We start from the raw sequence: 14752 nt of genomic DNA on the forward strand, positions 1-14752 counted from the left end.
TGACAAAGACAGAGATTAGGAGAGAAAGAGAGACTGAGAGAGACAGAGAGAAATGCAGAAAGGGTGAGAGTTTAGCTAGACAGAGATAAAGAGAAACAGAGATACAAAGACAAAGGGAGAGACAGATGGAAAGTTAGAAAGAGAGACAGCAAGAAAGATGAGTGATACAGAAGGAGAAATATTGAGATACCTAGCCACATCCGGGCTGTGGGGCTGCCTATTGTCTGTGTAACACTTTCTGTGCTCCCACCTGAGAGGCCTGATTTTCCATTCCGGAAAACTGAGGCCCAAGAAAGCCTAAGCAGCCACTGAGCTGGGCCTGGATTTCTACAAGAAGGGATCAACCTGTCCCAACCAGTTCCTATTCCCCAGTACCAAGATAGAGGGTCCAGATCTATAAGTCTTTGTCCCCTCTATTGCTCAGTTTCTCCAGGTGCAAAATGAAGAGGCCAAATTAAGGCATCCTCTCAATCTTCTGTGACTCACAGACCACCCACCCCATTTTTGTCTGTGTCCAAGTATTACTAAACATTTTTCTTATGATCAAATCATTTATCATCTCTAAAAGACTTCAATGCATTTTTTTTTTAAAGACAGAATCACTTTGTTGCCCTTGGTAGAGTACTGTGGTGTCACAGCTCACAGCAACCTCAAACTCTTGGGCTTAAGCGATTCTCTTGCCTCAGCCTCCCAAGTAGCTGGGACTATAGGGGCCTGCCATAATGCCTGGCAATTTTTTGGTTGTAGTTGTCATTGTTGTTTAGCAGGCCTGGGCCGATTTGAACCTGCCAGCCCTGGTGTATGTGGCCAACTCCCTAACAACTGAGGCTATGGTCACCGAGCTCTTAGACACATTTAAAGAGAAAAGAATAACCTGCCACTAAAGTCCGCACAAATCCAGGGCAGCTATAAAGATAAATGCAATGAAAACCCTCTCAATCTTATCACACTCTAACCAGATACAAAGCCCAAAGCCTGTCCCTTTGTAAGAAAGATAAGCAGATGTTAGAGAGACGTTAAAGACAGGTTGGGGGCATCCACAAGTTGTGGGCCAAGATAAAATTATCTAACTTTAAAAGAATGTATATTCTGCTGTAGTTAGGTGCAGTAATCCATAAATGTCATTTCCATTTGGTTGATAGTATTATTCAAGTCTTCTATAGCCTGACAGATTTTCTGTTCACTTTTTCTACCAGTTGCTGAGAGAATAGTGTTGAAGTGTAACTGGAATCTCAGAAGGCGAAAGTAGAATAGGGCAGAAGAATATTTTAAGAGATAATGACCAATAATTTTCCAAAATTAACCTGTGGCTCAGTCGGTGGGGCGCCGGCCCCATATGCCGAGGGTGGCGGGTTCAAACCCAGCCCCGGCCAAGCTGCAACCAAAAAATAGCCGGGCGTTGTGGCGGGCGCCTGTAGTCCCAGCTACTCGGGAGGCTGAGGCAAGAGAATCGCTTAAGCCCAGGAGTTGGAGGTTGCTGTGAGCTGTGTGAGGCCACGGCACTCTACCGAGGGTGGTACAGTGAGACTCTGTCTCTACAAAAAAAAAAAATATATCAAATCATAGATATAAAAAGCTCAGAAAATACCAAACAGAATATCCCCCCAAACACATACACAGACATATATTCAAAAGGCAGAAAATCAAAGATAAGGAGAACATTCTTGAGGGAACAAGGAGGAAGTGGGTTAGGAGGTGGGGGAAGAAAAAAGAATAACAGCAGACTTCTCATCTGAAACTACATCAGCAAGTAGACAGTATGGTAACATCTTGAAAGTGTTGGTAGAAAAAGATTGTCCACCCAAAATACTGTACCCAGTAAAATATCATTCATAAATGAAGCAGAATGCAGATGTCACAGTAAGCAAAAACTGAGAAAATTTATGATTAGCAAGAAACTTTAAATAGAAAGATGTTAATATGTTAAAAGAAAAAAGAGGGAAAAAATAAACCAAGAAACACCAATTAATAAAATGCTGAAGAGGCTATATTAAAATCACACACAGCAAGGAATCACCCACGATAAAGGAACCAACTCACCAGTCATAAATAAAAATACATAAAGCAAAAATTAACAGAGCTTAGAGAACTTGGCAAATCTATGAATATACATGGATATTCTAACACTGTTTTCTGAGCATAACGCTGTGCTCTTAAAAATGGTTAAGATGGTAAATTTTATGCCGTGTGTTATTTTACCACAATGAAGAAAAATCGCTGGGGGAAATAGTAACTTAATCATGGGAGTGACATTGGTCACCTTTGCCATATTCTCTTGGTTAGAAGCAAGTCACCTACATCCAAGGAGTAGGGATCATACTAAGGCTCCTGGGCAGGGACAGATGTTATGGACACTGGCTGCCACACAGTGCTCTTCCCTGCATGGGACAGATCTTCTGTCAAACCCTCAAGCTCTGCAGTGTCTGCCTATTGGTTTTCCAGCTGGATTTCATCCTCTTCCATCTGAGCCTTCACCCTGGCTCATGCCCTTCCTGCTATGAGGAGTGCCCTCCTCTGACACTTGAACCTTCATCCCATCCTTTGAGGCCTCACCCAAATGCCACCTGCCCCCAGAAACCTTCTGTGATCACCAAAGGACTTGACTATTTTGAATCTACCTAGATTTGTTCATTTGGGCAAGTCCCTACCCATCTTTGAGTCTCAGCTTTTCCATCTGTACAGTGGGTCTGGTGATGTATGCCCTCTTTGCAGCTTTGTTATGAGAGCAGGGCTCTAGGCATGAGGCATTCATTCATTCACTAATTTACCAGACCTTTTTTGAGTACCTGCTTTAGGCCAGTCTTTGTACTGAACTCTGGGAGAAAAAGAGGATCAAAACAGACCCTGCTTCTGCCCTCAAGGGAGCTTCAGCATGATGGGGGAGACAGATATTAGATAGATCTCTATATACAGTTATATACAAATGTCAAAGGTGACTGTGTCCAGTGAAAATTCTGGGAGCGGGGGTCCTGGGCCCCACCAAGCTACACCATTGCTCTCCTGGAAGTCCACACCAGACTCCCACTTGAACTTATCTCCTCTGCAGTACATATTCCCTCCACACAGCAGCCAGGGGCAGATTTTTTAAAAACACAAGTCACCTCACCCCCCCCCCCATTAAAAAATTCTCCCACGGCTCCCTATTGCCTTTAAGATAAAGACCAATGTCCTCACCAGGTAACCGTGGCCTATGACACCTGTGCAGTGAGACCTCTGCTAATCTCCCCACCTCTGTTCATTCTAGGTTCCCCTGTGAGTAGAAATCGGATGATAACAAATTTGCAGGTTTTGAGGAAGATGGAGGAGACTGGAGCAGGGTGAGTGAGCGAGGAGAAGAAGGAAGTGATGGGGACAGGTCTTACAAAGCTTTGTGAGCTGCAGGAAGGACTTGGGCTTTGTTTTGAGGTAGGTGGGAGCCATGGAGTGTTGTGGGCAAAGAAGGGAGGAGCCCTGACTCAGGTGCTCACAGGTGCCCTCTGGTGGCTGCTGTGGTAATGGTAGGCTGTGGGGGGCAAGTGTGGGAGCCAGAGAGAAGGTGAAGAGGACTGGGTGATGATGGGATTGGACTAGCCAGAGGCAGAGGAGTGCAAAAAAGGGGCACACTGATGATGCAGTGTTGAAGGTAGAAGTGACAGCACTTGCTAATAGATTGAATATAGAGTTGAGCAAGAAAGAAAGGAGTCCAGACTCCAGCACCCAGAAGGATAGAAATGCCATCAGCTGAGACGTGGGCGACGAGAGGAGAGCAGGATTAGGGACCAAGAACAGAGTTTTGTCCTGGGGAGCATCGCTTTGAGATGAGGAGTGGATTCATAGATCAGGGCTGGGTTCATGTGAGGCTTTGTTGGGGCACAAACAGGCAGAGAAAATCATGTCCCTGTTTTTGTAGGCTGGCTGACGGCCTGGGGCACGTTCTGAATCCTGTTCCAAATACTCCCACACGGAAACCCCTCTGTCCAGAGCCGGGAGCTGTCCGCGACCCCCGGTGCTGAAGCTCCCATGCTAAGCAGGAACTTGGGCGCCCCAGCTGGAGTAGTGTCTGGCATGTAGTGAGCACTCAGAAAGCATCCCGGGGTCTCACCCAGAATGTCACAGCTATTTCAGGATTACTATTCTGAACTGATTTCTATGCTCCTCACACTCCAACCTGAATTTTACAGATGTGCAGAGGCCAGGAGAAGTTACTGCACCTTTAAGCGTCACTTAAGTCGTCACTCCCACAAACAACTATCCTCTAAAGATAAACAGAGTTCAGGCTGTGGACTGGTAATGACCTTATGAACATGCAGATCATTCCCACCACATCGCTGCGTAGACTAGGGAAAGTGAGGAGGTGAAGGGAGGCGGGGCTGTGCCTGCGGTGTGGGGTGGGAGGAAATTAGGGATAGGCAAGCTCTGGGGGCATGCTCAGAAGTTTTGCACATTTTGTAACATGCCCTGGTACACAGTAGGTACTTAGTAAATGCTTATTGTCTCTCGAATCCAGCAGGAGTGATACTTGAGAGTTCACTTTTCTGACCCAGGAGAAGGTCCTATTTTGCCTTATAATATTACTCGTGTACATTCATTAATTTTGATCTGCCTAACCATTCTGGAAGGTTGCATAATATCCTGAGTCTCATTTTACAGATGAGGAAACAGGCTTGAAATCGATTCAAGGCGCAAGGGCCTGCAAATCTTGGGCCAAACAGCAAATATTGAGGACTCAAAGATGAGACTCCAGCCCCAGTATTGGAGGGGCTCATGTTCTATTTCACCTTCAGTCTCCACCACGACACGCCCTGCTCCCCTCCTCTGTGCAGCCTTGAGGCCAAGGGTGAAGTGCTCTCTGTTCCCTAACTTAGGTCATTCCTACCTCTGCACTTTGCTAATGCCATTCTCTGTGCCTAGAAGGTCCCGGGTGTCTCCTTCCCAGCGCAACATCTCTGAACTCCAGGCTGGGAAAGGGAGTGTCCCAGGATGGAGAAATGCCGAGGTGGATGCATGCCTGGCAGCCCAACCACATTCAGTTTCAGGGTGAGAAGACAGGGGCTAATCCTGCAGTCCTGAAAAGTTTGGACAGGGTAGCTTTTGCTTCCCAAGAGAGAAGCCGGGGGTTCCCTTACCATCTCCCCAGCCCCCAGTGCAGCGCGTGGTACACATTCGGGCTCAGTAAATGCTTTCAGCATTTCAAGCGAAAGCGCCTGTTCTGAACGAAGGCATGGGTCTTTGCTGCCCCCGACTGGTGAGCTGGGGTAAAGCCTCTGGAAAGTTACAACATTTTTTCTTTCTTTTCCTTCTCTCCCGCCCTTCCTTTCCTCTCTCCCCCACTTTCTTTTCTCCCCCCCCCCCGCACAGCTCACCACTATACTAACAAGAAAGGAAAGTGAATTTTCAGCAGTTAACACTTCTGGAGTGCTTTCCCTGGACCAGGAAGAGCTTTATATATATTAACCTGCTGTGCCCTCAATTAGCCTCATTTTTCAGAAGGAGTGGTTTCTGCTAAGTGCTAGGCAAGATATCAACTCATTAACCATCAATTCTGGAAGGCCCCGTTGTGTGTGGCCATCTCCACCTATCCATCCTCCAACCTAGGCCTTCCACTGGAGCCCAGGGTCACCCACTCTGGGTCTCAGGACTCCTTTTGAAAGGATTTTGAGACCTCACCTAGGGCATGTTTCCCTCCTAGCCAAAGCCACATCTACCCTCCTTATCCATTCATCAAAACCCTGGAACGCTGAGGCCAGCCTCTGCTTCCAGGCTGACACCGTTATCCCCTTGTCTCCTGGCTCTCCCACCCACCTTGGGACTTACCGCTGTGGGGGCCAACTTCTTACAGCTCTGGCCTCATTTCTCACCTGCCACCCATTCAATGCAAAGCTTCAGGATGAACCATTCTCTCAGGTCAGCTATACACCTTTCTTCCCCAGTGATTTTCAGCTTATCTTTATAGCCTCGCCTTTTCAGGGACACCTTCCCCAGTGTCCTTGACAGGGTCAGGCCCAATTGGAGACTGTCTCATAACATTCCAATTTTAAATCTCTTAAAGCCAAGCGCAGTGGCTCACACCTGTGATTCCAGCGACTCAGGAGACCAAGGCAGGAGGGCCGCTTGGGCCCAGAAGTTCAAGACCAGCCTGGGCAGCATAACAAGTGTGAATGAGGATATGGACAAATTGGAACCCTCAAGCACAGTAGGTGGGAATGTAAAGTGGTGCAGTCACTGTGGAAGAGTCTGACAGTTCCTTAAAAGGGTTAAATGTGGAGTCACCATTTGACCCAGCAATGCCACACCAAAGTCTACCCCTCAAAGAAATGAAGACACACACACATAAAAACTTGCACAGAAATGTTCATGGAAGCACGATTCACAATTACCAAAAGGTGGAAACAGTACAAATATCCATCAACAGAAGAACAGATAAACACAATGGACCATCATTTAGGAATGAAAAGGAACAAGGCTCTGACACAGGCTACAACATGGATATACTTTGAGGACGTTGTGTTCAGTGAGAGAAGCCAGACACAGGACACATAGGTGTGACTCTATTTATATGAAATGTCCAGAATAGGCAGATCAAGAGAGACAGGATGTGGATTTATGGGTGTCAGGGGCTGAGGATGGATGGAGAGTGACTGCTGATGGGGACAGGGCTTCTTTCTGGGGTGATGAGAATGTTCTGGAATTAAACATTAATAATGTTCACAACATCATTAATGCACTTGAGTCACTGTTAAACGGCTAGAATGGTGAATTCTACCTGATGTGAATTTTACTTCGATTTTTAAAAATTGTGTAATTTATCATACAGCATCTCTGTCCCCCACTGGGCTCTCTCCATGAGGGCAGAGACCAGAGCCATCACAGTCACTGCCATGGCCCTAGTGACCACTAGGTGTTTAGTATATGTTCATTGAGTTAATAAATGTACGTATGAGAGGATCCCCAAATACATGCACCTGCTATTCTTGAGAAAAAACACTTCATACTTTCAGTTTCTGTACTAACAAGGCAGAATCCCAGATATCAGAACTTTAGACCTTTCTTCTTGGAATATCCTCTCCTGCATCCCCCTAACCTTAAACCTGAACTTCTCTCTAGCCCAGGTGTCCAATGGGGCCTGATAAACTTGATCTTTATTGACTAGAGAAGGAAATAAGGGAAGAGTCAGCCCTTTAGCAAGTAAAACTTTTATTAAATAAATTTTTAGGTTTTTTTTTCAGACCAAAGAGAGGCGTTTTGGACATTAAGACGACGCTGCTTCTCACCTGAAACACGCAACAGTGACAAGGACCTCTCCAGCTTCAGGAAATCTTCTTTGACATAAAACTCTAATCAAGTCAACTCAAAGTTCAAGTCCTTTTCTTTCTTTTTTTTTGTGTGTGTGTCTGTGTGTAGTGTTGGTTTGTCCCAAAAGTCAGTTTTCAAATTGAAACTTCATGAAATTACTTGTAGCAGAAATAAAGTACATCATACAAATCACGCAGGTCTTCGATGTGGAGTATAAAAATGGTATTTACAGCCAGTAAACATGGACCAAAAGGACACGCACAACTGCACACCAGCACGCATTCCCAAGCAGGCCCACGGGGGCTCAGCAGACACTGGGGACATGGGTGAGACCCCTGCAAAGCCCCTTGGCACACGCTTGCACACATAGACGCACGGGACACAGGCACACTATAGGAGTGTCTGGGAACAATTATCAAACTCTGGAATATAGAAACAATTGATTGGAAGGTTTTTTTTTTCTTTTCCTTGTTTTTTTTTTTTTTTTTGCTTTGTGTTTTTCCCTGTTTTCTTTTTTTTTGTTTGTTTGTTTTCCTGGGTCAGTCAACACATTTTGGTAGAAACAAAAGGGAATGCTTTTTTTTTTCCTTTTAAAAAATTTTTTTTGAGCTTATTAAGTTATCCAGCGCCTCATTTGGCAAGAGGCCCCACTGGACATCCAAACGAACTCGACTCTGTGCTTCAACGTGGGTGTCATGGATTGGGTAGCTTTACAGAGGTACCCCACAACCCCCCCACCCCACCCCACTCCCAGCTAGGAAACAAGAATCCATTGTGGTTCGATTTTTTCCCCCTATTTTTTTCTTCTTTGTACCTGCTCAGAAAGACCAAAAAGAAAACAAAAAATCTCTGTAGAGGTATGAAGGTCGCTATCGAGTTCGCTGTCTCCAATAAAGGGGTGCTTGGCCAGTCCAGGTAGGGCTTGTCCAACACGCTTGGCAATCTTCATTACAAGACCTTAAAATTTGAGGCTGGTGATTTGAAGGCAGGGACGATGGCTGCCTGCCCTTGGGAGGGGGCGCTGGTGAATGGGGGACTCCCCCCAACCCCATCTGCCCCGCCCCGACGGAAAGCTAAGGGCTATTGGTCACATGAGTAAGGCTATGATTGACAAGGGATGGGGAACAGAGAAGGGCTTGGGGAAGCCAGAGGGTCTCTTCTATGCCTACATCCAGGAAGGCAGGGCCCTAGGGACAAGGGGTGGTTTCCAGAAGCTGCTGCTGGGACCAGGGACACTCAAATCGGCTGAGCCCAAAGGCCTTCAAAAATTGGGGAGCCCCAAAGTCCTGGAGGTATATCATGTTGGTGGATTCCTGGTCAGATGTATCAGCCAGGAGGTGGGGGGCCCCTGGCTAGTACCAGCCTCAGCCCTTCCTATGTCCCTGATGAATGACTGGCCCAGGGTCACCTTCTCTTGGATGGGAGGAAGTTGGCAAAGTTTGGTCCCATGATCTCTATACTCAAAAAATATATATACCTTCTATAGCTCTATATATATACGCATATATATATATATAGGAAAAGTTGCCATTTAGTTTGGGGAAGCCACCAAGTTGGGGGCAGGCAGGAGCAAGAGTGAGGAACTCTCCCAAAGGGCACCTAGGGTATGAAACCCTCTGCCCCCAACTCAGAAGCCCCCTCCCTACTCGATGTGGCCTTTGGGATGGTGTTTCACATTTTGGAGAGGGGGTGGCACAAGGGGAGAAGGGAAGGGAGGGCTGGTGTCCAAGAACGGTTGTAATTTACGGAAAAGTCCTGGATCGGTTGGAAGCGGGAGACCCTCCTGGGATGGGAAGGTCCCTCACCTGGGGGAGAAGGGGATGGGTGTTAGGGAACAATGGTGGCAGGACATGCAGGCGGAGGACACCACCTCCCCAGCCTCCTCCACCCCCTCACCCCAGCCTGGCTGGGGTCTAGCAACCCAAGGGCCTCCATCTTTTCCAAAAGAACGAAAGTCCCAGGGTTCAGAGGACAGCAAACTTGGCTTTGAAAGGATTTAACATTGCTGCTGAGCCTGTTTCCTCAGCATTTGGGGACAAATATTTAAGTTTCTGTCTTGCCCCTCCACCCCAACCTGTTTTGTTCATTGGTGGGTGGGTCTCCAATCGCCAACAGCAGTGCCTAGTACACAGAAGGTGCTCAGTAAGGATTTGCAGGCTGAGAGTTAAAAGGGAATGGATTGCAGAGTGGCCTTGGGTTTCGCTTCCAACTGGCAGTTTCCGCAGGTGTGTCCCGTGCAGCTAAATACACTCGGATCTGTGAGCTGCCGCCCAGGGAGAGTCTGAGAAGAACTAATAGCCTCTGACTGAGCACCTACTTGTGCCAGACCCCGAGGCGAGGCTCTTTGATGACGAAAGTGATGGTGATTTTTTAAAAAAGAAAAAAAAAAAACATCAAAACAAATTATCCAGAGCTCTTTAGGTGGTGGGTTCCAGGCTCAGGTGTGAAAAGACCCCCATCCCCTGGAGGGGGGTCCTTCCTTCTGCCTCTGGGGAGACAACTCTCACGAGCCCATTTTACAGAAGAGGCTCATTGAGATGTGGGATCAGTTATAAGTTTCCACGACAGCCATGTAAAGGTGTGCTGTTCATCTGCCCAAAGCAACTATTCATAAAGTTGTTTGCCATGATGGCAAAATACGCTCTCAGGATGGGGGGAAGTTCCCATTTGTTTTTGATTTTTGACTGATGGTGAGATGGGTGTGCATCCCTCTTTCCCATCAACCCATTGGGTAGACCCAGCTGGTCAGTCCCATGGGGAGTTTGTGAGGGTCAGGGAAAGACAGGAAGCTGTCCAGGCCCACTGGACCACATCCCAACTCATAGCCATGGTTCCAAGCTGAGCTGAAGATTCTGGGGTCCAATCTTAGGGCCTGGAGTCTGGGATGGGCATTTAACATTTTCTTCTGGTTTAGTGCTTTTTGGCAGGGAGAACAGAAGAATGAAAAAGAAGCCCCTCCCCAGCCACACTCCCCCCACCCCCAACCAAACCTGGCCTGTCAGGTGAACTTCTATTCATCCTTCAAAGCCTTCTCAAGAAAGGATCCCATTGGGCTCAGTGGGCCCTGGCTCTCCCCCTCCCCACCCAACTCCCGCCCTTGGCTCCAGCCCTGACCACAGGGCACTGGGGGGAGGCTTCATCTCGCTCTGTCCCTGCCAACCCAACCTGGGGGCTTTTCGGAGTGTCCTGCAGCATCACCCCATTTGGGGAGGGTTTGGAAAATGAGGGGGGTTGCAGACAAGAGCAGGGCTGAGTCAGGGTGTGGGGCCGCCTGGCGGCTCACCTGGGCCAAGCCCACAGCTTCAGGGCGGCTGTGGGCGCGGTCAGTAGGGGTGTCCTGGATCTTTGGGCCGCTTCAGCTGCACTTTGAGCCTCTTCATGCCGATCTGGAAGCCGTTCATGGCCTGGATGGCTGTCTGGGCGCTGGCTGGGTTGTCAAAGCTCACGAAGCCTGCGGAGACCGATTTGGACCTTCACGTCTGGCACTGTACAAGCATCTTGCACTTGCTCCAGTGGCTGAAGCCCTGGGCTCCCAGCTCACAGGGACCTGGTGGGCATGTGTGCACGTGTGTGCACAGGCAGGGGCCTTGCCAGAGGACACAAAGCAGCTCTGGCTTTGTTCTAATACCTCTGGACTTGTATGTCTCTGGGACTGGGCACCCACTCCTTACATTGGGGTCAGCTCTGCTGACATTTCCCATCTGGCATAGGGGGTAGGACAGGCACTGAGGATCCCTGGAAGGTCACATTCTCCCTCCCTTCCCCAGGATACCTGCCTCTCTCCAAGCCCTGGACCTCAACATTTCACCTCCTCTGAGGTCTCTGCCCACCAGGGATCTCATCTCTGTGCGACTCTGCACGTCCTTGGCTCTCTATTCTTTTTCTGTCATTGTGTGTGTCTGCATGTCTTTATGTCTTTTATTCCTCTCTTTCTCCCTTTTTTCTGTTTCTGTCTCTGTCTTTGCCTCTGGAAGTCTCTCTGCTCCAGTCTCTCCCCTGAAGCCATCAGAAATACTCCAACCCTCCTTCCTGAATATCCTTCCTTAAGTTCCCACCAACCCAAACTCCTTCCATCTTTCTCCTCCAGGTTCCCTGGCCTTAACTCCCACCCCAACTATGTGGTCTTCACCAACTTTCTAGAGGATCAGTGGGGGCCCTAGGAGCTTGAGGGCCCTCAAGGAGGTGGTGGATATGGGAGTAAGCCCTGGGATTGCAAGAGGCTCTGAGGGGGGCTGTGGCAGGGAGATAGTGGGAAGTAGGTACTGCCTGCCCTGTCAGGACCCCAAGGAGAGCCGTGGGTGAATTTGAGGCTGGGGGTAAGGGTTTAATGTCTTCACGTTTTCTCATTTTTTTTTTTTAAGACAGGGTCTCCACTTTATCACCCAGACTGGAGCACAGTGCCATCAGCATAGCTCACTGCAACCTCGAACTCCTGAGCTCAAGTGATTCTCCTGCCTTGGCCACCTTAGTCGCACCACCACACCTGGCTAATTTTTCTATTTTTTGTAGAGCTGGGGTCTTGCTGTATTGCCCAGGCTGGTCTTAAACCCCTGGCCTGAAGTGATCCTCCCACCTCAGCATCCCAGACTGCTAAGATTACAGGCCACTACACCTGGTCTTCATCACCCTGTGATTATACAGATGAAGAAACTGAGGCTCAGAGAATGCATACTTCAAAATCACACTGCTGATTGGATGGGCTTTCCTCCATAAACTTCCTCCTTCCTGGTAACAGGATACAGAGGAGTAGGCCTGGGCATGGGTGGGGATCCCTTACTTGTGTAAACTCAAGCGTGTCCCTGGACCATTCACTTTTCCTCTTTCCTCCCTCAGTAAATTGAGACAATTGTGCCCTTTTATGGTTAAATACTGAATACATACAGGAGGCACTTAATAAATACTTAAGGGCTGACCCTTCAAATAGAATAGTGTGAATTAAGAGTCCTGTCTGTGTTCAAATGGACTGATTCTAATATAGTTTCTGTGTGACTTTAAACACAGCCCTTCTCTGAATGTTAATTTCCTGTGCCTTTGGGGACAAGGAAGTCCCCCTCATGGTTCACAAGGCCATGCATGACCCACTGCCATCTCCTCTCTGCTCTCCCCTCCTCCCTCTTTTCCCCTCCTCACTCTGCTCCAGCCACAGGGGCTTCCTTGCTATGCCTCCAACAGGCCTGGCATGGTCTTTCCCTAGGAACTTTCCACTTGGAACACCTTCACCCAGATTTCCCACGGCTGGCTTCACCTCCAGGTCTCTATTTGAGCATCGTCTCCTCTGACCACAGTAGATAAAGTTCCCACCTCAATCTCACTAGCCTCTACTTTCCTAGCACTTTTATTTTTCTTCATATCATTTAAAACTCCCTGAGTTATGCCTTATATTTGTTTTCTTCCATCTCCTCTAGCCAGATCTCTGCTTGCAACTCAGTAGTCACGGCTGCATGCAGTTGTTTACATTTAAGTTCATTCACACAAAATAAAAATTTACAATTCTGTTCTTTGGTCACACTGACCATGCTTCATGTGCTCAGTAGAGTCACATAGGGGTGGTGCCGCTTGCGTCAGACAGCTCAGGTGCAGAACATTTCCATCATCAGACAGCAAAAAACAATTCTGAGCTCCTTGAAGGAGGGGGATTTTTGTCAACCTTGTTCAGTGTTGTGCGCCCCAAACAATGCCTGGTACACCATAGGTGCTTAATAAATGTTCATTCTGTTTTTCGTTTGTTTTTCTGTGAGTTTTTTTGAGACAGAGTCTTATTCTATTGCCCTATGTAGAGTGGAATGGCGTCAGCTTAGATCACAGCAACCTTAAAACTTTTGGGCTCAAGGGATCCTCTTGCCTCAGCCTCTCCAGTAGCTGGAACTACAGTCACCTGCCACAACATCTGCTAATTTTTCCATATTTAGTAGGAACAGGGTCTCGCTCTTGCTCCGGCTTGTCTAGAAAGCCTGAGCTCAAGTGATCCTTCCTGCCTTTGCCTCCTAGAGTGCTTGGATTACAGGCATGAACCACCACACATCACCTCTCATTCTGTTTTTGACTGTGATTGATTTGGAGTAGACATCCCCACAGCCAAACCCTACCTTTTTCTGTTCCAGGGCCACAGAGGTGGGGCAGGAAGGGGTGCCGGCTGCCTAAGCAGCTACTCACCGAAACACTTGCTCTGGTTGGTGGCTCGGTCCATAAACACCTTGGAGGAGATGATATTGCCGAAGGGCAGGAACATCTGCGTCAGCTCCGTGTCTCCAAACTCCTGGGGGAGGTGGTAGATAAACAGGTTACAGCCTTCGGGACCTGCAGGTGGGGGAGAGAAAGACATAAAGCCCCCAAGGAGAGGAGGCGGACCCCCCAGGGAAGGGGCTCGGATCTGGAGCCCACATCTGGCTTCTCCAGCTATTGGAAAAGGGGTGCCCTGAGACTCCCAGAAACAAGGGACATGGCCCTGGGCTGGGGAGGGGAAGCAGGGCACACCCATCCCTTGCTCATATATGTGTAATATAATCCCACACTCAGATACTACAAACCCCTCTTAATCCCCAGATTCCAGATCATTAGCAAAAATCAGATTATCCCATTCCATTACAACCCAGATAAATCTTCAGTCCCAGACCCCAGAGAATCCAAAATGACCCTGAGAAATCCATCCCTAAACCTCACACTTCAGATCATTTACAAAAGTCAGATGAACTGGGAGTGGGGAATATAGAAAGTTGGTAGTAATTGTAATGATTCTGTAAGCCTAAAACTGTTCTAAACTAAAACCATCATTTTAAAAAGCCCAGTGATTACAGAATAAAATTTTAAAAAGTAATTCTCCTTTCCCAAATATCAGATAGAGATAATCCCCCAAACGTGGATAATTTTCAAAACTCAGATGATACAAAAATAAAATCAGGTAAAATTTAAAAAGATAATCCTCCATTCCCAAACCTCAGCTAGCCTAAAACTACAGATAATTAAACAACATAATATACCAACCAGAAATAATTTTTTTTTTTTTAAGAAACAGAGTCTCACTTCATCGCCGTGGCATCACAGCTCACAGCAACCTCCAATTCCTGGGTTTAGGTGATTCTCTTGCCTCAACCTTCTGAGTAGCTGGAACTACAGGTGCCTGCCACAACACCTGGCTATTTTTTGTTGCAGTTCGGCTGGGGCCGGGTTTGAACCTGCCATCTTCGGTATATGGGGCCAGCGCCCTACCCACTGAGCCACAGGTGCTACCCCAGAAATATTTTTTTATAAAAGTTATAGCTAATCCTCTGAACTATCCTCTCCCCAAATAATCCCCAATGCATGGCTAACATAAAAACTATTAATAGTAGCCTTTTAAAACCTTGATTATCTGAAACCATAACCAGTTCCCCCCAAATCTACTAATCCCAAACCTAAAGATGACTGTCTCTCATGCCTGTCCCAAATAAGGGTAATCCCTTCTTTCTCAAGCAATGAATAAACCCCACAAGAGAAAATACAA

The 14752-nt window shown here is 47.5% G+C and overlaps 1 protein-coding gene across 14 annotated transcripts in view; it reads right to left on the reverse strand.

The window, feature by feature from the left end:
• Positions 1–7164: 7164 nt before the first annotated feature.
• CELF5 (CUGBP Elav-like family member 5) overlaps positions 7165–14752 on the reverse strand; it is a 49268-nt gene continuing 41680 nt past the window's right edge. For 5 of the 14 annotated variants that reach the window (XM_053580427.1, XM_053580457.1, XM_053580444.1 and 2 more), the window contains exons 10-11: positions 13426–13569; positions 10217–10723 (exon numbers count right to left, since the gene is read on the reverse strand). In XM_053580427.1, the coding sequence (XP_053436402.1) occupies positions 10596–10723; positions 13426–13569 (272 nt within the window). In that variant the 3' untranslated portion in view covers positions 10217–10595. Of the gene's footprint in view, positions 9615–10077; positions 10189–10210; positions 10724–13425; positions 13570–14752 lie in introns of those variants that run through there. The other 9 variants (XM_053580436.1, XM_053580472.1, XR_008377660.1 and 6 more) reach the window with 8 other exon arrangements.

This window comes from Nycticebus coucang, chromosome 2, assembly GCF_027406575.1.
Source record: "Nycticebus coucang isolate mNycCou1 chromosome 2, mNycCou1.pri, whole genome shotgun sequence".
Lineage (NCBI taxonomy): Eukaryota > Metazoa > Chordata > Mammalia > Primates > Lorisidae > Nycticebus > Nycticebus coucang.